Source organism: Salvelinus namaycush, chromosome 41 (genome assembly GCF_016432855.1).
Source record: "Salvelinus namaycush isolate Seneca chromosome 41, SaNama_1.0, whole genome shotgun sequence".
NCBI lineage: Eukaryota > Metazoa > Chordata > Actinopteri > Salmoniformes > Salmonidae > Salvelinus > Salvelinus namaycush.
Window position 1 is genome coordinate 282,334 of NC_052347.1, and position 23,233 is coordinate 305,566.

The 23,233-nt window shown below is 40.0% G+C and overlaps 1 protein-coding gene across 1 annotated transcript; it reads right to left on the minus strand.

Annotated features, from left to right (window-relative positions):
• Window positions 1-1,064: 1,064 nt before the first annotated feature.
• Window positions 1,065-22,810, minus strand: LOC120034518. Its single transcript, XM_038981109.1, has 11 exons — window positions 22,747-22,810; window positions 22,402-22,432; window positions 21,923-22,232; window positions 21,556-21,629; window positions 21,335-21,407; window positions 19,524-19,611; window positions 17,932-17,982; window positions 17,776-17,847; window positions 4,607-4,754; window positions 2,848-2,935; window positions 1,065-1,939 (listed from the first exon to the last, which is right to left on the minus strand). Exons 1-11 carry the CDS (start codon window positions 22,779-22,781, stop codon window positions 1,833-1,835), a joined length of 1,077 nt encoding a protein of 358 aa, XP_038837037.1. The 5' UTR covers window positions 22,782-22,810; the 3' UTR covers window positions 1,065-1,832.
• Between the last annotated feature and the right edge of the window lie 423 nt (window positions 22,811-23,233).

Here is a 23,233-nt window from a genome sequence, read left to right on the forward strand (position 1 = left end):
ATATCCTGTTTGTTCTGTGAATGTTGTTTTCTTCAGTGCCTGAATATGTGACTTGACTTCTTTCAATTTGTAAGCAGGAGAAGCCCTCTCTCTTTCTCATCCCACAAGCATCCAGCCTTATTTTAATCTAAATAAGAATCAATCTCTTGCCGTGCACCACCCTCCCTCCGTGATTCCCCAGCGCTCACGGTCACAACCTCACTTTTCTCCCACTCCTCCTCTGTCCTTTCTCTCATTCTTACCATGCACCCCCACCCCCCAATGCAAGATCAGCCCACAGAAAATGCATATGTTTGTAATACAGCAATAAATAAGATGAAATATCATGGTGATTTAAGTCAGTAGGTGCAGGGCACCTTTCCTATTTGGTGGTCAGAACTTGAGCCTATCTGATTCCTTTTACACAATTTCTTAAAAAACAGACATCACACTGTTCATGCAAGTGTAACCCTATTGACTGTTAAACTTCTCTAAGGAAATATTCCTCATCGGGGCCACATTGTTGTTCATCATGTTTTTCCTGGTAAGAGGAAGGCTCAAGGCTCAACCTTATAACATGAAAGATGGTGAGAGAAAACTTAAGATGTGATAGTGAGAGTGAATGAGATTGAAAAAGGAAGAAAGGGGGGTTATGAAACACTAGGCATAATGTCAGGCCTTCGTTCTGCGCCAGTGACCCGGTGAAAGGAGAGGGAGGGAGTCAAGATGAGGTGGGGGAGGGGCTTCCTTCCTGATGGACAGGAGAAGGGACAGAGGAAGACATAGCAGTGCTGGAGGAGAGAAAAGAGGACTGGACCTCTGGACAAAACAGAAAAGATTGAGGGATAAGAAAGGGACAAGGAGTAAAGTATTATACATATGATTACAAGGGTGTGTTGAGAGAACTAACAAGTTGTGTGTACAGAGAATTCTTCCCCTTGTTACACTGAAACCAAGAGAAGTTTCAAAGGAGTTGGGATGGAATAATGTTTCACATTTCCTTGTTTATGAAGGGTTAAAAACAAATACAGGATTGGACCTGGTTTTAAAACAACTGATTCAATGGTCAGAAAATACAAGACAAATTCAGATAATTACTGTTTAATAATAATATATATTTTTTGAAATCATACATTTTTTTTACAAGAAAAACAGACACGAATCTACAGGAAAATAAAGGAAAGCAAGTATCTTACAAATTAACCCCAAAATGCATCCACTGCAAGTGAATATTTTCTACATCTTTTACTGTAGGCAAATATTCATTAGCTATTTAAATAAAGGGTGAGATTGCCCTCTGGTGGCCAACAGCATACGTTTTGTAGGGAGACTGGCCTCCGTCCCAAATGGCACCCTATAACCTATACAGAGTAATAGTTTTGACCAGGACTCATAGCACGCTGGTCAAAAGTAGTGCACTATATAAGGAATGGGGTGCCATTTGGGAGGACCCAAATAGTATAGTGGTGGAATAGAATTAGAATAGATAGAAAGTTATAGCCGAAATAATCCACATTCATCCCATGAAGAAAGATACCATAGACTTATTTACAAACACAACCAAACAAGGCACCACAGAGAACAGCTAAGTTAGGGAGCCATGGGTACAGAGTTAAGACATGACATAAATACCGGAAATACAGAAAAAGCCAGACTGATCTTTCTCATAGGTCATTCATTGAGTGAACCTGGACGAGACCAAAGGTCACAATAGAGTATGTGCTATTAAAGGTGTGCTTTGTCCTGCTTGTACAAAGCAAGAATTCAGTTTGCTTAGTTCTCTTTTTTTGCCATGAAAAATCTAGTTTGGTTGTACCATGATACTGTATTGTGATAACCCTGAAACAGAGGTACTAGAATGATACGGTGGATGATGTGTTGGTTGATACAGAGGATATGGGTCCTGCCAGTAGATCCCTGACTGGGTCAGAGGAGAGATCCTGGAATCCCACATCAGCCGCTGATGGGAACGGATGTACACACTTAATACATGATCACAACAAATACATTTAATAAACACAACAAAGAGAATATACTCACTAGGCGGCAGGTAGCCTAGTGGTTAGAGCGTTGGACTAGTAACAGGAAGGTTGCTAGATCGAATCCCCAAGCTGACAAGGTAAAAACATCTGTTGTTCTGCCCCTGAACAAGGCAGTTAACCTACTGTTCCCCGGTAGACCATCACTGAAAATAAAAATTTGTTCTTAACTGACTAGCCTAGTTAAATAAAAACAGAAATCAACTCAAAACAATTCATGGGGCAGCGCAGTTAAAAATGTGATTTTCCAATTTTTTTATTCTTCCACACAGAGGTCGAAATAACACTGAAATTGTTAAAATTATGACAATGCCCTTTTTGTAAGAGCTGTTTGATTTAAAAAAATGCCTGGAATTTCAGCCCGTTCAGGTGGGATGGAACTTTTGGCCACATCATGACTTCACAAGGTGATCTGCTTAGAATAGACCAATGACTGTTCATCTGGGTAAGGGGGTAGGCTCTAGACCATCCTATCAGGGATGTGTATGCAAATATCTTCAAATTTGCTTCCTAACACCCACAAGATCAGAATGAACATTTCAACAGCCAAAGGAGGCTCAGGGAATAAAATGATCCAAATATATTAGTTATTTTTTATTAAATAAACAGTGATATATTAGACATGATGATTTAAAAATCAAAATAAAGACTGCACGAGGTCTTTAATAAGTCAAGAAGTGTTCAGCAGGGAGAAAACGTTTTGAAACAGAATGAAAGGGGAAGGTACTACCTAAATTGAAACAGATTTGAATTTTCTGTTGCAAAGGTTCTGCCCTACTGAACACGACCCTGAGAACCACTACACCCATCCATCCAGACATGCCCTTACCCAATCTGCTGCTTGTCTCCTTCACCAGTAGCTGAGACTGTTCCTGTATGGACAGCAGCTCCCTGACCATCTTACACTGGGTGTCCATCTATGGAGGAACATAGATGTTTTTTTAAATTACGTGTATAGCTAGCAAACCACGTTTTAAGAGGGTGATATAAGCTTTTCACAACTTGAACAGTAATAAACACCGGCCTTCGATATGCACCCATCGACAACAAAAGCCAGGGCAGCACCGTAGTTGAGGCAAATAAACGCTCGGGCTAGGCAATATGGCCAAAATATGTCAAAATACTTTATTGTATATATAAAAAAAAATGTATACAATTTCTAAATATGCTTTATGAGTAGTGCATGACTCTAGCGTGGCAACAGGTTGTGGTCCATCTTGGTTTAGTTGTAAAAATCTTTGGTATCAGGCTGTATTGCCAGCTAAGTAGCAATTAGCGGCTAACACAATTTGTTTGAGGCATAAATCTCTAAAAAAAGACAAACTGTTTGCAGACACTAAGATACAAACTAATAATGTAATTGTAGAATGTTTGTGGATTTACATAAAGCAAAGTGGAAAGCAGCATCGTTGTCAACAATATCTTGTTGCATCTGCAGCGTTGACCATGCAGACTGTCACTGCGAGTGAACGGCTAGTATTTTAACTTGTGACTCGTGGTAGAACAAAAACAGGTCTCCTTGAGTGACAATTGGCTGGGTGTGTGTGGAAGGAGAGAGAAGACTCAAATAGCAAACGGAGTAAACTATAAAAACTGACATTACACACGGAGGAGTGGAGTAACATTTAAACAAATCAAACATTAAAAATACTGGTATACAAAGATAAACTAAAGACCCAAACTCGTCTGACGTTTTATGTTAGATTCATTAACACACACAAGGGTGTGATAAAAATGGAGAAAAAATAATTGCTCTACCCTGAAGGCAAGTGTGGACACTGTTCAGACACATTAGCAGTCATTGGAGCTATAATGTGTGCACTGCAGCTACCATCTTTTATTTTCTGAGCATGGGACATGGAACACTGAGGGTGAAATCTAACTTCCACTTCAGTCAAATGTATAATTATTCGTAGTCTATCATTGTAGTCCTTCAACTTTAAGCATCAGCTGTCAGAGCAGCTTACCGATCATTGCACCTGTACACAGCCCATCTGTAAATAGCCCAACCAACTACCTCATCCCAATATAATTGCTTTGCTCCTTTGCACCCCATTATCTCTACTTGCACATTCATCTTCTGCACATCTATCACTCTGGTGTTTAATTGCTAAATTGTAATTATTTCGCCACTATGGCATATTTATTGCCTTACCTCCCTAATCTTACTACATTTGCAAACACTGTATATAGACTTTTCTATTGTGTTATTGACTGTACGTTTGTTTATCCCATGTGTAACTCTGTGTTGTTTGTGTCGCACTGGTTTGCTTTATCTTGGCCAGGTCGCAGTTGTAAATGAGAACTTGTTCTCATCTGGTCTACCTGTTTAAATAAAGTTGAAATAAAAAATGACATCAATGCATGACTAAGTGAAAATCTGACTTAAATGCAAGTTAAGATTTGCCCAATAGAACATTTAAATAAATAAAAAACTCCAAAAGGCTTTTTTCCTGGACACAAAGCCAAATACTGGACAACAAAACTATTGCGACAGAGATTCTCCATTGAGCTTGCTTTTAGTCTAGGACTAATCTGTGTCCAAGAAACCATCCCCAAGTGGTATAATACTAGTTTGTCCGTATTACCACCATGTCCATAGTGGACAGTACAGGCTGCTGTCTGCAGAGCAGGCTGTGGTAATCAGGTTTGTTCTGGATGAGCTGGCTCTGTGAGGACTGGGCCAGGCAGCTAGAGTCTAACGTCACCCCCTTCTCCTTGCACTGCTCCACTTGCCTGCAAAGGGAAAGAAGATGAGATATACCGACACATTTACACTAGGCAAAAACCATGGTCCTAAAATGGGCTGTAGCCAACTCTTGTATCGTTATCATGCCATTCTGAACAATGAACAATCATTGGGGGAAGATCAGCTTTAATATTACAGATAGATGGTAGCTTCCATCAATGTAATTGTCTGCATAACTTCCGATCCTCCATCCATATCTATTTTATATATATATATACACACAACCAGCCAAAAAGTTACCTACACATTCAAGGGTTTTCAATTTTTTACTATTTTCTACAAGACATCAAAACTATGAAATAACACATATGAAATCAAAATATATTTATATTCTTCAAAGTAGCCACCCTTTGCATTGACAGCTTTGCACTCTTGGCATTCTCTCAACCAGCTTCACCTGTAATGCTTTTCCAACAGTCTTGAAGGACTTTCCACACATGCTGAGCACTTGTTGGCTACTTATCCTTCACCCTGCGGTCTACTCATCCCAAATCATCTCAATTCTGTTAAGGTCGAGTGATTGTGGAGGCCATGTCATCTGATGCAGCACTCCATCACTCTCCTTCTTGGTCAAATAGCCCTTACCCAGCCTGGAGGTGTGCTGGGTCATTTTGTCCTGTTGAAAAACAAATGATAGTCCCACTAAGCACAAACCAGATGGGATGGCGTATTGCTGCAGAATGCTGTGGTAGCCATGCTGGTTAAGTGTGCCTTGAATTCTAAATAAAATCACTGACAGTGTCACCAACAAAGCACCCCCACACCACCTCCATGCTTCACGGTGGGAACCACACATGCAGAGATCATCCGTTCACCTACTCCGCGTCTCACAAAGACACGGCAGTTGGAAACAAAAATCTCAAATTTGGACAGCTTTCCACCTGTCTAATGTCCATTGCGCGTGTTTCTTGGTCCAATCAAGTCTCTTCTTCTTATTGGTGTCCTTTAGTAGTGGTTTCTTTGCAGCAATTCGACCATGAAGGCCTGATTCACGCAGTCTCCTCTGAACAGTTGATGTTGAGATGTGTCTGTTACTTGAACTCTGCAAAGCATTTATTTGGGCTGCAATTTCTGAGGCTGGTAACTCTAATGAACTTATCCTCTGCAGCAGAGGTAACTCTGGGTCTTCCTTTCCTGTAGCGGTCCTCATGAGAGCCAGCTTCATCATAGCGTTTGATGGTTTTTGCGACTGTACTTGAAGAAACTTGCAAACTTATTGAATTTTTCCCGGATTGACTGACTTTCATGTCTTAAAGTAATGGACTGTCGTTTCTCTTTGCTTATTTGAGCTGTTCTTGCCATAATATGGACATGGTCTTTTACCAAATAGGGCCATCTTCTGTATACCACCCTACCTTGTCACAACACAACTGATAATGCTCAAATGCATTAAGGAAAGAAATAACACAAATGAACATTTAACAAGGCACACCTGTTAATTGAAATGCATTCCAGGTTGAGAGAATGCCAAGAGTTTGCAAAGCTGTCATCAAGGCAAAGGGTGGTTACTTTGAAGAATCTCAAATATACTTAACAAACACTTTTTTGGTTACTAAATGATTACATATGTGTTATTTCATAGTTTTTAATTGGGATGCACAATATAAAAATCGGTGAACATAGCGGAATCGGAATCGATGTGTAGTTTAACGCCGATGTGCAAAACCAATGTCAAATCTGACGTGCATACCTATATAATGTAGGTACATGACATAATGACTGCACATAAAATGTAACGCTACACATGCAACACAGCATTCCTAACCTAGCCCACAATGTCTGTTGTGTGGATCGAGCAGTCAACAAGTCGAGCAGTCATTTGAAAGAGTAAGAACATTTCAGCGAGACAACTCAAAGGCGAAACCCATTAACACCAAGATAATGAAATTCATTGCCCATGACAAGAAAACGTTCCCTGTCGTGGGTGATGTTGGCTTTCATGACTGGTCGAGCACAGGTACACACTAACGTTACCAAGTGCGAAATGTTTCAGATGTCGCCCTACCGGAGTTACACAGTAATAGCGTGTCACTGCTATTAGCTTCACGACATAGTATGGAACGCCGTTTGGGTCTTTGCGTGTCAAAAAAGATACACATCAAATAACACTATTTGACGTGTTAAATAAGATTTTAATTTGACATGTCAAATAACACAGTTCTATTATATAATTTTGTGTGTTCTGAATTTGCACGTGCAAGCCAAGCGCCACCACTACTATCAGTAGCATTGTCAAAGCTGTACAAAAAAAAGTCTGCAAATAGGCCACGAACGATGTGTTCACAATACTTTATAACGTACGCGGTATTATTTGTTCGGCTAGCTTCATCTGGCTAGTGAGGCTGACCGGACCGGGTTATGTGGAATTTGTGGACTGCCTTCAAAATAAAAGTACATATTTGAAAGTGATGCAGAAGGTTACGATTGGTGGAATCATGCCATATTTAGACTAATGTTAAACAAGGTTGTGAAGCAATGAAATGGGGTATCAGTCTAATCGGTGACACCCACAGAACACAACTGTGAAGAGTTTACGCAAATATTAGCGTTGTAGGTCTTATCACGGGACTGTGACTGCGTGATATCACCTCCCCAGTCAACCTATTGTGTGTATTGACATTCCTATTGCACTGTACAGCTTTACCTAAGGATTGGGGATCAATGAAATGGGGTATCAGTCTACGCAATAACCAAGTTATTTTCCCCCAACATCTTCCTCAGAGTTATCAGACTCCAAAACATCCATGCAGTATTGTTTTTCCTCGGGAATAGTGTTCAATACACATAGGTTGACAATAAATGTCCCGCAATAAGAGCTACGACGCTAATGTTCTCTGGGTGTCACTGAGTAGACCGATAACCCGTCATTGATCCACAATCCATAGGTAAGGCTGTACAGTGAAATAAGTATGCCCCCAATGGAATTCTGAAGTATAATACATCCAGTGTGATTTCAACAGATGTCAAATTAACAAAATTATCTTTTGTTGATTTTATAGGAAACATTCCAACCTCGTTTAGCATGATGCATTCAATTATGGCATAATTATACCATTTGTATTAATTTGCATCACTGTCAATGACATACTTTTATTTTGAAGACTAACCGCAAAGTCCACTATTGTGGCAAATCCTTATTGTGGCTAGGTGGGTGCGACCACCATTAATCAAATAAGAACTGTCTTATGAATTAGGGTTATTTTAGATGACACCTCGCTATTTAAACAAATGTCGTTTGGTATGTTTTTGGGGAAGAACATTGTTTGCATCCATGAGCATGAGCTAGCTTTTTTTAATGACCAGCACCGTAGGTGCGCGAGACAACTTTACCAGCATCATAACATACGTATCGATGAATCGTTGTGATGTGTGAAATACCAGTGAGTGTAATCAATGTGTAATAACTACGTAAAAAAAATAAAAAATGAAATCGTTAAATTATTATGTGACGTGCAGTCATATTCAGGGCGTGATTGGTCAACAGGCTGATTTGACACGTCAAATAGTGTTAGTGGATTTTTTTTGACACGCAGAGACCCAAATGGCGTTCATTAGAAATCCTGATTGAGAATGAAACGACTGAACAAATGAAGAATGAAACAGCACAGCAAGTAAGTGGAAGAAATAGGTTTTGATTATGTTTTACTGGTAATGGGGACATACGTAAATGCCAACAAAATAACTTTTTGGTCAGTGTGGTGTCTGTAACCTTTTTATTTAAATAGGCAAGTCAGTTAAGAACAAATTCTTATTTATAATGACGGCCTACCCAGGCCAAACCCGGACAACGCTGGGCCAATTGTGCGCTGCCCTACGGGATTCCCAATCACGGCCGGATGTGATAGAGCCTGTATTCGAACCAGGGACTATAGTGATACCTCTTGCATTGAGATTAGAAGTCGACCAATTATGATTTTTCAACGCCGATACCGATTATTGGAGGACCAAAAAAAGCCGATACCGATTAAATCGGACGATTTATATTATATCTGTAATAATGACAATTACAACAATACTGAATGAACACTTATTTTAACTTAATATAATACATATATAAAAATCTATTTAGTCTCAAATAAATAATGAAACATGTTCAATTTGTTTAAATAATGCAAAAACAGTGTTGGAGAAGAAAGTAAAAGTGCAATATGTGCCATGTAAAAAAAGCTAACATTTAAATTCTTTGCTCAGAACATGAGAACATATGAAAGCTGGTGGTTCCTTTTAACATGAGTCTTCAATATTCCCATTTAAGTTTAGGTTGTAGTTATAGGACCATTTCTCTCTGTACCACTTGTATTTCATATACCTTTGACTATTGGATGTCCCTATAGGCACTATAGTATTGCCAGCCTAATCTCGGGAGTTGATAGGCTTGAAGTCATAAACATCGCTGTATTCAAGCATTGCGAAGGCTGCTGGCAAACGCAGGAAAGTGCTGTTTGAATGAACGCTTACGAGCCTGCTGCTGCCTACCACCACTCAGACTGCCCTATCAAATCATACTTAATTATAATATAACACACAAACGACCATTTCGAAAACAAAATGTTTATTCTTTCAGTGAAATACGGAACCGTTCTGTATTTTAATCTAACGGGTAGCATCCATAAAGTCTAAATATTGCTGTTACATTGCACAACCTTCAATGTTATATCATAATTATGTAAAATTCTGGCAAATTAATTACGGTCTTTGTTAGGAAGAAATGGTCTTCACACAGTTCGCAACGAGCCAGGTGGCCCAACTGCTGCATATACCCTGACTCTGCTTGCACAGAACGCAAGAGAAGTGACACAATTTCCCTAGTTAATATTGCCTGCTAACATTAATTTCTTTTAACTAAATATGCAGGTTTAAAAAATATATACTTGTGTATTGATTTTAATAAAGGCATTGATGTTTATGGTTATGTACATTGGTGCAACGACAGTGCTTTTTTCACGAATGCGCTTGTTAAATCACCCGTTTGGCGAAGTAGGCTGTGATTCGCTGATAAATTAACAGGCACCGCATTGATGATTTGCAACGCAGGACAAGCTAGTTAACCTAGTAATATCATCAACCATGTGTAGTTAACTAGTGATTATGTGAAGATTGTTTTTTAAGTTTAATGCTAGCTAGCAACTTACCTTGGCTCCTTGCTGCACTCGCGTAACAGGTGGTCAGCCTGCCACGCAGTCTCCTCGTGGAGTGCAATGTAATCGTCGTCCAAAAATGCCGATTACCGATTGTTATGAAAACTTGAAAATCGGCCCTAATTAAATCGGCCATGCCGATTAATCGTCCGACCTCTAATTGAGATGCAGTGCCTTAGACCACTGCGTCCATGTGTGTTAACTATTTAACACTGTACTAGAATGCTTAAAAGGCCGCATAAAAATAAAATAAAAATCGATTGGTTTTTTTTGGCAAGGAAAATATTGGATATCAGTATAGGCCAAAAATGTCATATCGGTGCATCACTAGTTGATGTCTTCACTATTATTCTACAATGTAGAAAATTGTTTTAAAAAAACAAAGAAACCGTGGAATGGAGTTGTGTCCAAACGTATGACTGGTACTGTATGCATGTATACACACACACAACATTTTAAAAATAGATTTTCCTTTATTATTTTCCACTAACCCTCCCTTAATTGGAGTAAACTAATGAACAGCACTTAGGCTTCTACTTCCAGCTTATACACACTTCACGGACACAATCTATTTTACAATAGTTACATTTTGTTCGTTTTTAGTCCCGGCCTTCCTCTACCCTCAACCTCTCCCAACTTCTATTTGCCATATATTTTTAACTGTGTTGTTTCACAAAAGTTCTGAAACTACCTATATACACTACCGTTCAAAAGTTTGGTGTCACTTAAACATTTACATGAAAACATACATGAAATTAATTGCAAAATGAATAGGAACAATACTCAAGACTTTGACAAGGTTATAAATAAATTATTTTTAATTGAAATAGTGTCCTTCAAACTCTGCTTTCGTCAAAGAACTATCCATTTACAGCAATTACAACCTTGGCATTCCAGTTATCAATTTGTTGAGGTAAACTGAAGAGATTTTACCCCATGCTTCCTGAAGCACCTCCCACAAGTTGGATTGGCTTGATGGGCACTTCTTACGTACCATACAGTCAAGCTGCTCCCACAACAGCTATATAGGGTTGAGATCTGGTGACAGTGCTAGCCACTCCATTATAGACAGAATACCAGCTTACTGCTTCTTTCCTAAATAGTTCTTGCATAGTTTGGAGCTGTGCTTTGGGTCATTGTCCTGTTGAAGGAGGACATTTGCTCCAATTATGCACCGTCCACAGGGTATGGCATGGCCTTGCAAAATGGAGTGATAGCCTTCCTTCTTCAAGATCCCTTTTACCCTGTACAAATTTCCCATTTTCCCACCACCAAAGCACCCCCAGACCATCACATTGCCTCCACCATGCTTGACAGATGGCGTCAAGCACTCCTCCAGCAGCTTAAATTTTTTCTGCATCTCACGAATGTTCTTTGTGATCCAAACACTTCAAACTTAGATCCGTCTGTCCATAACACTTTTTCCCAATCTTCCTCTGTCCAGTGTGTGTTCTTTTGTCCATCTTTTCTTTTTATTGGCCAGTCAGTTAGGGGTTTTTCTTTGCAACTCTGCCTAGAAGGCCAGCATCCCGGAGTCGCCTCTTCACTGTTGACGTTGAGACTGGTGTTTTGCGGGTACTATTTAATGAAGCTGCCAGTTAAAGACTTGAGGCGTCACTAATGTACTTGTCCTCAAGCTCAGTTGTGCCCCGGGGCCTCCCACTCTTTCTATTCGGGTTAGAGTCCGTTTGCGCTGTTCTGTGAAGGGAGTAGTTACAGCATTGTACGGGATCTTCAGTTTCTTGGCAATTTCTCACATGGAATAGCCATTTCTCAGGAACAAGAATAGACTGACGAGTTTCAGAAGAAAGTTCTTTGTTTTTGGCCATTTTGAGCCTGTAATCGAACCCACAAATTCTGATGCTCCAGATACTCAAACTCAGATACTAAAGGCCAGTTTTATTGCTTCTTTAATTGGGACAAGTTTTCAGCTGTGCTAACAATTGCAAAACGGTTAATGATCAATTAGCCTTTTAAAATGATAAACTTGGATTAGCTAACACAACGTGCCATTGGAACACAGGAGTGATGGTTGCTGATAACGGGCCTCTGTACGCCTCTGTAGATGTAACAGTATAACTTTAGTCCGTCCCCTCGCCCCGACGCGAACTAGGGACCCTCTGCACACATCAACAAGTCACCCACGAAGCATCGTTACCCATCGCTCCACAAAAGCCGCGGCTCTTGCAGAGCAAGGGGAGCCACTACTTCAAGGTCTCAGAGCAAGTGACGTCACCGATTGAAAGGCTATTAGCGCGCACCACCGCTAACTAGCTAGCCATTTCACATCCGTTACACTGATACTCCATTCAAAATCAGCCGTTTCCAGCAACAACAGTCATTGACAACATTAACAATGTTTAGACTGCATTTCTGAACAATTTGACGTTATTTTAAATGGATAAAAAAAAGGTGCTTTTCTTTCAAAAACAAGGACATTTAAGTGACCCCAAACTTTTGAACGGTAGTGTACATTTTACAGACAGTATATTTTAAATGTGTTATTAGTCCCACCCGTCTCCCATATTTTATATTTTCCCCCACTGTCCTGTGATGCTTCAAAAAAGTTCTGAACTATTCTATTATCAGTTTCTACAGATTGTAAATTAAAGATAATACATTTAGAAAAAAAATGTGTTTATTATATTATTGATCAACTGACTAAGACTTCAAAATCACCCAGGATCTGCAGCGTTAGCTCCAGGTAAATGTTGAAATTCTTCTGCCATTCCTGGACTGTGACCAAAAACAAGCTACATATGGACAGTACAAAAATAAATGATCTACTAACGGTCTCTTTGCAGCAAAATCGGCAAAGCTGGGAAGGTTGTATGCCCCATACACAGTTGAAGTCGGAAGTTCACATACACCTTAGCCAAATACATTTGGAATCAGTTTCACAATTCCTGACATTTAATCCGAGGAAAAATTCCCTGTTTTAGGTCAGTTTGGATCACCACTTTATTTGAAGAATGTGAAATGTCAGAATAACAGTAGAGAGAACGATTTGTTTCATCACAGTCCCAGTGGGTCAGAAGTTTACATACACTCAATTAGTATTTGGTAGCATTGCCTTTAAATTGTTTAACCTGTCTAGCCCCAGCGTTCCGCTAGCGGAACTCCTCCCACATTCCACTGAAAAGGCAGAGCGCGAAATTCAAAAAATATTTTTTAGAAATATTTAACTTTCACACATTAACAAGTCCAATACAGCAAATGAAAGATACACATCTTGTGAATCCAGTCAACATGTCCGATTTTTTAAATGTTTTACAGCGAAAATACCACATATATTTATGTTAGCTCACCACCAAATACAAAAAAGGACAGACATTTTTCACAGCACAGGTAGCATGCACAAAGCCAACCTAACTAACCAAGAACCAACCAAACTAACCAAGAAACAACTTCATCAGATGACAGTCTTATAACATGTTACACAATAAATCTATGTTTTGTTCGAAAAATGTGCATATTTGAGGTATAAATCAGTTTTACATTGCAGCTACCATCACAGCTACCGTCAAAAATAGCACCGAAGCAGCCAGAGTAATTATAGAGACCAACGTGGAATACCTAAATACTCATCATAAAACATTTCTGAAAAATGCATCGTGTACAGAAATGAAAGACAAGCATCTTGTGAATCCAGCCAATATTTCAGATTTTTTAAGTGTTTTACGGCGAAAACACAATATAGCATTATATTAGCTTACTACAATAGCCTACACACAACCGCATTCATTCATCAAGGCACGTTAGCGATAGCAATAGGCACGTTAGCGTTAGCGAATAAACCAGCAAAATATATCAATTTTCACTAACCTTCCTCAGATGACAGTCCTATAACATCAGGTTATACATACACTTATGTTTTGTTCGAAAATGTGCATATTTAGAGCTGAAATCAGTGGTTATCCATTATGCTAATGTAGCTTCTTTTTCCCAGAATGTGCGGATATTTCTATTAGACTCACCTATTCTGACCAAATAGCTATTCATAAACATTACAAAAAAATACATGTTGTATAGGAAATGATAGTAACACTAGTTCTTAATGCAATCGCAGTGTTAGAATTCTAAAAATATCTTCATTACGACATCCACCTTACGTTATAGCGAGAGAGTGCCCAAAATCTGGGCGCAAAACTACTAGTATACAGTTCGACAGATATATGAAATAGCATCACAAAATGGGTCCTACTTTTGGTGATCTTCCATCAGAATGTTGGACAAGGGGTCCTTTGTCCAGAACAGTCGTTGTTTGGATTTAGAACATCGTTTTCCCCTCCTGATTTAGCAAGCACACTAACCAAGTGGCTCGAAGCTCTCCTTTCTGAACAAAGGCACACAACGCAACACGCCTAACGTCCCGAATAAATTTCAAAAATCTAATAAAACTATATTGAAAAAACATACTTTACGATGATATGGTCACATGTATCAAATAAAATCAAAGCCGGAGATAGTAATCGCCTATAACGACAGCTATTCTGATGGCAAATCCAGGACCAACTTCGCGCCTTCCTGAAAACATAAAATGGGTGACACGTCATTCCAAGAGGACGTATTCCATCTCAGACCAAGATAATCACTCCATTTCTTCTCTCACTGCATCTTGACATCCTGGGGAAGGTGTATGACGTGCATGTATACTCATACGTGTCATGCCCATTTATAGGCAGGCCCTTGAACAGAGCATAATTTTCAGACTTTCCACTTCCTGGTCAGAAAGTGTGCTGCCAAATGAGTTCTGTTTTACTCACAGACAAAATTCAAACGGTTTTAGAAACTAGAGAGTGTTTTCTATCCAATAGTAATAATAATATGCATATTGTACGAGCAAGAATAGAGTACGAGGCCGTTTAAATTGGGCACGTTTTTCCCCCAAAGTGTAAATTACGCCCTCTATCCTCATCAGGTTAACTTGGGTCAAACGTTCCGGGTAGCCTTCCACAAGCTTCCCACAATAAGTTGGGTGAATTTTGGCCCATTCCTCCTGACAGAGCTGGTGTAACGGAGTCAGGTTTGTAGGCCTCCTTGCTCGCACACACCTTTTCAGTTCTGCCCACATATTTTCTATAGGATTGAGGTCAGGGCTTTGTGATTGTCACTCCAATACCTTGACTTTGTTGTCCTTAAGCCATTTTGCCACAACTTTGGAAGTATGCTTGGGGTCATTGTCCATTTGGAAGACCATTTGCAACCAAGCTTCAACTTCCTGACTGATGTCTTGAGATGTTGCTTCAATATATCCACAATTTCCTGCCTCATGATGCCATCTATGTTGTGAAGTGCACCAGTCCCTCCTGCAGCAAAGCATCTCCACAACATGATGCTGCCACCCCGTGCTTCACAGTTGGGATGGTGTTCTTCGGTTTGCAAGACTCCCCCCTTTTCCTCCAAACATGATGACGGTCATTATGGCCAGTTTTATTTCTGTTTCATCAGACCAGAGGACATTTCTCAAAAAAAGTACGATCTTTGTCCCCATGAGCAGTTGCAAACCGTAGTCTGGATTTTCTATGGCTGTTTTGGAGCAGTCGCTTCTTCCTTGCTGAGCGGCCTTTCAGGTTATGTCGATATAGGACTCGTTTTACTCTGGATATAGATACTTTTGTACCCGTTTCCACCAGCATCTTCACAAGGTCCTTTGCGGATGTTCTGGGATTGATTTGCACTTCTCGCACCAAAGTACGTTCATCTCTAGGAGACAGAACACGTCTCCTTCCTGAGGGTTATGACGGATGCGTGGTCCCATGGTGTTTATACTTGCATTACTATTGTTTGTACAGATGAACGTGTGACCTTCAGGCGTTTGGAAATTGCTCCCAAGGATGAACCAGACTTGAGGAGGTCTACAATTGTTTTTCTGAGGTCTTGGCGGATTTCTTTTGATTTTCCCATGATGTCAAGCAAAGAGGCACTGAGTTTGAAGGTAGGCCTTGAAATGCATCCACAGGTACACCTCCAATTGACTCAAATGATGTCAATTAGCCTATCAGAAGCTTCTAAAGCCATGGCATTTTATGGAATTTTCCAAGCTGTTTAAACGGCACAGTCAACCTAGTGTATGTAAACTTCTGACCCACTAGAATTGTAATACAGTGAGTTATATAAGTGAAATAATCTGTCTGTAAACAATTGTTGGGAAAAGTACTTGTGTCATGCACACAGTAGATGTCCTAACCGACTTGCCAAATCTATAGTTTGTTAACAAGAAATTTGTGGAGTGGTTGAAAAACGAGTTTTAATGACGCCAACCTAAGTGTATGTAAACTTCCGACTTCAACTGTATGTATGTATAACATTCTATTGGTTGTAAGAATTTTGTGTAAAATTTTAATTGAAAAATTCTAAGTTGTGTATCAGTTTTTAAACCTTGTGCCATGGAACCGATACATCGAAAATCTCTTCCCAAGTATTTAGCAACAGCTGTGAATTTTGGGGTCCTTAACTGAAACGGGTATATTTTTTTATTTATCACAACGTTCTTTAATGCAGGGCCGACAGACTAGTTCTATACTTATTCCCCCTTCCACTTGCCTCTTCCATTTTTGCAGAAATGCTGCAATTAGTTAGTTGTAATTTTGGGTAGAACAGACATTTCCATATATTTTTGTTAGCTGTATGTGTGACAACTCCACCAGTCCTATTTATTCTATAATCTTTGTAAATTTAATTTAAAACATTGAACCACAATATTTGTTGTATGATTTTGTCTTTTCTGGTGGATTTAACTGAAATTGCAACCAAATTTCGATGGCTTGTTTTAAAAATACAGATATTTTGGAGATTTCGTTTTTCACATAACCGAAATTGAGAGGTTGTAATCTGAATAAAGGGAAAAAGGCCATTCTTGAACATGGGGTGAGACTTTCTTACTAATTTGCTAGAGAACCATTTCAGACTTATGTATAACGTTTTAATTTTGTCTGGCTTGCCATTCCAAATAAAATGTAATATTTTTTGCCCATATAATTTAACAAAAAGCAGGTCGCTAGGTGTAGGCAAGACCATAAGCAAATAGGTAAACTGGGATATGACTGAAGAGTTAATCTGAGTGATTTTTCCAGAAATAGCCAGGTGTTATCCTTTCCATGGTAGCAAGATATTATCTATATTTTTGCTAACTTTCTATTAAAAAGCTATTGAGTGAGATCATTTTCTTTCTTTCAGGACATGTATACCGAGTATGTCCACATCCCTGTCAGACCATTTTATTGGTAAACTACACAGTAATGTAAAAGTTTCATTTTTTTGTGTGATCAATACGTAATATAGTACACTTATCATAATTTGGTTTTAATCCAGATATATACTTTTTCTTAACCTATATCCTCTATGAGGCTGTGGAGGGATCCAAATTGTGGATTTAAAAGGAAACATGACCTTTGTTTTCAAGCCCTGGATTACTAACCCCTTAATATTATTGTTGGATCTAAATTTTAACAGCTAACATTTCAATGGCAATAATAAATAGAAATGTTGATAGTGGACAACCTTGTTATACTCCTCTTGACAGTTTAAAACTTCCTGAGAAGTAGCCATTATTTATGATTTTACACATAGGGTTACTGTACATAACTTTAACCCATTTTATAAAAGAGATTCTCCAAAATTGAAATATTCCAGGCATTTATATATAAACTCCAGTCATACTTTATCAACGCCTTTTCAAAGTCAGCTATGAATACCAGGCCTGGTTATTGATAGCTGACTTTGGCTAATGCCCAAATTGGACTGAAGCACCAGGCACATGAGAAGAAAAATCACTTTGACAACCTGAAACTTGGAGCATGGTGAGTGCAGAACAAGAGTGAACAAGTGCATGTAATTTGTATGCGTGTGTGTGTGAGAATGTACTCACCTGGCCAATTCTTCAGCTTTACTCCGGTGCTTGTCTAACAGGGACTTCCAAGATGCACTCTCAGCCTGCAGCCTGGAATCACACAGATGGAATAAAAACAGACAATATTTATTCATTACAGGCACGCACACACACAGTGACGAGGAAGTCAGTTACCTGTGTATAGCCTTCCTGGTCTGCTCCATGGTGTTCTGCATTGCAGTGTCACTAGCGAGAAAGAGACAGTCAAAAGGGAGCCATAACAGATGACTGAATGAATACAGAAAGGGCTGAACTAGAAATAAAGGACAATACAGAAGAATGACAGCCCTTTTTCTCTTGGGCTGTGCCGATACCAGTATCGCAATATTTTTTCCATGCCAAAAACACAAAGCCTTCCTTTAAAAACCTGCTGTATGTAAAATATTGTGTTCTATAGCTTGGGGGGGGACGACGACTCTGGATGACATGACGCTGCTTGTTTCCAACATTAGGGTTGTTTTCCTAAAGAAGTTAAATCTGTTTCGTGTTTTGTTTCCTTGCCACGATACTGACTAGTATCGCGATACTCGGATCATCCTGGCCCCATGTCTCATGTTAAAGGATTAGAAAAAAAAAAAATCAGTGCTGGAATAATAAGCGTAAAATAGAATGCTCAGGAAAAAGGTAAGTATGTGGGCTAGGGGGCAGTATTTTCGTTTTTGGCAAAAAAAACGTACCCATTTGAAACTGCCTATTTCTCAGCCCCCGAAACTAGAATACGCATATAATGTCAGATTAGGATAGAACACACTCTAAAGTTTCCAAAACTGTCAAGATTTTGTCTGTGAGTTTAACAGAACTGATATTGCAGGCTAAAACCTGAGGAAAATCCAATCAGGAAGTGCCTCTGTTTTTGAAACCTCTCTGTTCTTATGCATCTCTATTACCCATTTAAAGGGATATCAACCAGATTTTTCTATGGCTTCCCTAAGGTGTCAACAGCCTTTAGACTTAGTTTCAGGCTTTTATTTCGAAAAATGAGCGAGAACGACCACATTGCGTAAGTAGATAGGTGGGGGCTCTCAGAGTGAGTTGTGCGCAACAGAGAAAGGCAGCCATTGTTACTCCCGGTCCTAGTGAAAAACCAACACTCCTGGTTGATATATTATCGAATAGATATTTGAAAAACAACCTGAGGATTGATTATAAAAAACGTTTGACATGTTTCTGTGGACATTATAGATATTATCTGAAATTTTTGTCTGCGTTGTCGTGAACGCTTTTTCCTGTGGATTTCTCAGCATAACGCGCGAAACGAACAGAGGTATTTGGATATAAAAATATCTTTATAGAACAAAAGGAACATTTGTTGTCTAACTGGGAGTCTCGTGAGTGAAAACATCCGAAGATCATCAAAGGTAAACGATTAATTTGATTGCTTTTCTGATTTGTGACCAAGTTACCCGATGCTAAGTGTACTTAATGTTTTGTCGAGCGATCGATAAACTTACACAAACGCTTGTATTGCTTTCGCTGTAAAGCATAATTTCCAAATCTGAGACTACAGGTGGATTAACAAAAGGCTAAACTGTGTTTTGCAATATTGCACTTGTGATTTCATGAATATGAATATTTTCTAGTAATATTATTTGACTGTGGCGCTATGCTATGCTATGCAGCGTTGCTGATGACAATTATCCCGGATCCGGGATGGGTTGTTCAGAAAGGTTAAGGACGTTAAGTCAGTGAACAAAATGAGGTTGAGGGCTGTGACTAGACAGCATTACCTGGCTGTGCTAGTGGGAGGTTGCTGACACTGCAGCTCACTGCGTAGATCTTTGGCCAGGCAACACCACCCCTTCTGTACAGCCTCCACTGAAACAGGGAAGAAAATGGTAGTAACGAATTATGTTAACATTATTAGACAAAGTGAATTCGGAAAGTATTCAGACCTTAACTTTATCAACATTTTCTTCTGTTACAGCCTTATTTGAAAATTAGATAAATTGTCCCCCCCCAATCAATCACACAAACAGAGCAAAAACACATTTGTAGAATTGTTTGCAATTTTTTAAAATCACATTAATATAAGTATTCAGACCCTTTGCTCAGTACTTTGTTGAAGCACCTTTGGCAGCGATTAGAGCCTAGAGTCTTCTTGGGTATGACGCTACAAGCTTGGCAGACCTGTATTTGGGGAGTTTCTCCCATTCTTCTCCACAGATCCTCTCAAGCTCCGTCAGGCTGGATGGTGAGTGTCGCTGCACAGCTATTTTCAGGTCTCTCTAGAGATGTGCTATTGGGTTCAAGTCTGGGCCACTCAAGGACATTCAGAGATTTGCCCAAAAGCCAGTGTCTTGGCTGTGTCCTTAGGGTCCTGTGGGAAGGTGAACCTTCACCCCAGTCGGAGGTCCTGAGCACTCTGGAGCAGGTTTTCATCAAGGATCTCTCTGTACTTTGCTCCATTCATTATCCCCTCGATCCTGACTAGTCTCCCAGTCCTTGCGGCTGAAAAACATCCCCACAGCATGATGCTGCCACCACGCTTCATAGGGATGGTGCCAGGTGGAATCCAGAAGTTAACACTTCGCATTCAGGCCAAATAGTTCAGTCTTGGTTTCATCGGACCAGAGAATCTTGTTTCTCATGCGCTGAGAGTCCTTAGGTGCCTTTTGGCAAACTCCAAGCGGGCTGTCATGGACCTTTTACTGATGAGTGGCTTCCGTCTGGCCACTCTACCATAAAGGCCTGATTGGTGGAGTGCTGCAGAGATGGTTGTCCTTCTGGAAGGTTCTCCCATCTCCACAAAGGAACTCTGGAGCTCTGTCAGTGACCATCGGGTTCTTGGTCACCTCCCTGACTAAGGCCCAATCTCCCCCAATTGCTCAGTTTGGCCGGCCGGCCAGCTCTAGGAAGAGTCCTGGTGGTTCCAAACTTCTTCCATTTATGGAGGCCACTGTTTTTGGGGACCTTCAATGTTGCAGACAATTTTTGGCACCCTTCCCCAGATCTTTGCCTCGACACAATCCTGTCTCAGAGCTCTACGGACAACTCCTTCAACCTCATGGCTTGGTTTTTGATCTGACATACACTGTCAACTGTGGGATCTTATATAAACAGGTGTGTGCCTTTCCAAATCATTTCCAATCAATTGAATTTACGACAGGTGGACTCCAATAAAGTTAAAAATTTTAAGGATGATCAATGGAAACAGGATGCACCTAAGCTCAATTTTGAGTCTCATAGCAAAGGGTCTGAATACTTATGTAAATAAGCGATATGTTTTTTTTTATAAATTTGCTAAAAACCTGGTTTCACTTTGTCATTATGGGGTATTGTGTGTAGACTGATGATTTAAAAAAATATTTAATACATTTTAGAATAAGGTTGTAACGTAACAAAATGTGGAAAAATGGAAGGGTCTGAATACTTTCCGAATGGACTGTATGCCTACTGCAAGGCACACAACTTTTAAGCTCCATTCAAAATACTGCACCGAACCAGTAGGGGGCAGAAGTAAACATTGGATGGTTTTTTTGCTGGATGTCACAATCCAAAACCACTACTTATTTGATAGACGTACAAGGATCCTACCAACCTTGTGTCTGAAGTGACTTTAAACTGCCGTTGGGTGTCGTGCTCAGTGAGTCTTGTAACTTCTTGACTGCCAGCTGGAGACAAAGAGGAGAGAGATGGGACACAAACTCAGATAAATTGTCAGCCAGGATCACATAGACATTGAAATAACCTCCAGGTTGAAGTTAGCCTGACTTTCAAAACACACACAGACACTAGCGAATTGCAATCACTTAAACATACCCTCATAGAAGCCTCCATCAGTTTCTCTAGCCTCTCCTCCTCTGGTAGGGATTGGCTGATTGACCTGCATATAGCTGGATAAGAGGCATTTAGACAGAAGCTTAGCATTTACAGGTTACAAGAGAGCATTTTGTAAATCACTTCGCCCCAATTGTGCCTCCTTCCCATACTGCCATTCATTGTTTTTAAGGGTTAACCTGGGATAGGTGGTTGACTCTAGCCATAGCTTGGAAAGAGTATATGTTTTACGGCTCTAGAAGACGTAAACAATACTCTCTATCCTACCAGACGCTCTGGCTAGTGTCACTCATCCCAGACACCACAACCAATGTTGTCGATATTGAAAAATACGGGTTTCGGGTCTCACTCTGGGAGGTGTTGGGGAGGGAAGGGAGAGAGCGTCGGTCCCTGGCCGACCTCCTCCAGGATTTCCTTTGCGTGCTGCTGGGGCTCAACGATCGACCCTCTGTTACAACACCCTCCTCAGGATCCCTTCCATGCCCCTCTTCTCCAGAACACGGCTTCATCTGTATGTCTGTTGTTTGTGACATCTGGATGTTGGTGGTGGTGGAGGCAGGAGTGTGTCTGCAGGGAGATTTGGGGTGAGGAGCTGCTGGGCTTGGACTCCCAGGGCAAACTCTTTTGAGTCCCTGCTGAGGCTTTTCTTCATCGTGGACCTTGATCAACAGACAAAGTGGGCTTTTAGATCATTCGTATGTTATCGTCAGTGCTATGCTAATTTCATCAGCTAGCTACCATTTTAGTAAGGTTATATTATGTATATTGGCTCTTATGTGCAACCAAAACCATATAGACCACAACACAATCAGCTGTTGATTGTCTTACCTTCTGGTGTTCAGCAGAGCTGTCGCAGCTGCTGATGACATCAATGAAAAAGAGAGGAAGATTAACATAACCACATGAGCATAGTTTATGTTGAAATGGCTAGTTAGCTGTCTATAGACGTGGCTCCCACTAGGACTACTTTAAAATAGGGGTTGTTGCCGGTGTTAGCTAGTAGCTAACGTTACCCGGGCAGTGAGGTCGGAAGTTAACGTTAGCAAGCTCCTCCTTTGATGTAAAACACAATACGACCCTCTGAGATAGCGCGCTAATTCCACCCAATTCTTCACAGCAAAGTGAATTTCAGGAAAACTTTCAGTATCATTATTAACTAAAAAAAATACAAACCTTTCTGATTGCTTTCCAGAATTAATATCCGCCATACTTATTTTTAAAAATCTACCCGCGCACAAACAAAATCGTCCCCTCCCATTTACAGATATGCATGTCGGGAAATGTAGTGTTGAACGACGTGGCCCACAAGGAGCACCTTTGCACTACTTAGGCTCTAGCTACCATATCTCTGCATGAACCGTCCCTTAATTAAGCAGTTTTTTGGGGGGGACGAGTTGCGTTCTACTCCTCTCAAGATAACAACCAAAGTGTTACCATAATTCAGCTTTTTAAACAACCCATAGTTTTTAGCACGGTTTGGCACCAAATGGAATCTGAGGTAGCCCCCTGTTATTATACTGAACAAAAAATATAAAGGCAACAAGATTTTACTAAGTTACGGTTCATATAAGGAAATCATTCAATTGAAATAAATTCATTAGGCACTAATTTATGGATTTCACATGATTGGGAATACAGATATGCATCTGTTGTTCACAAA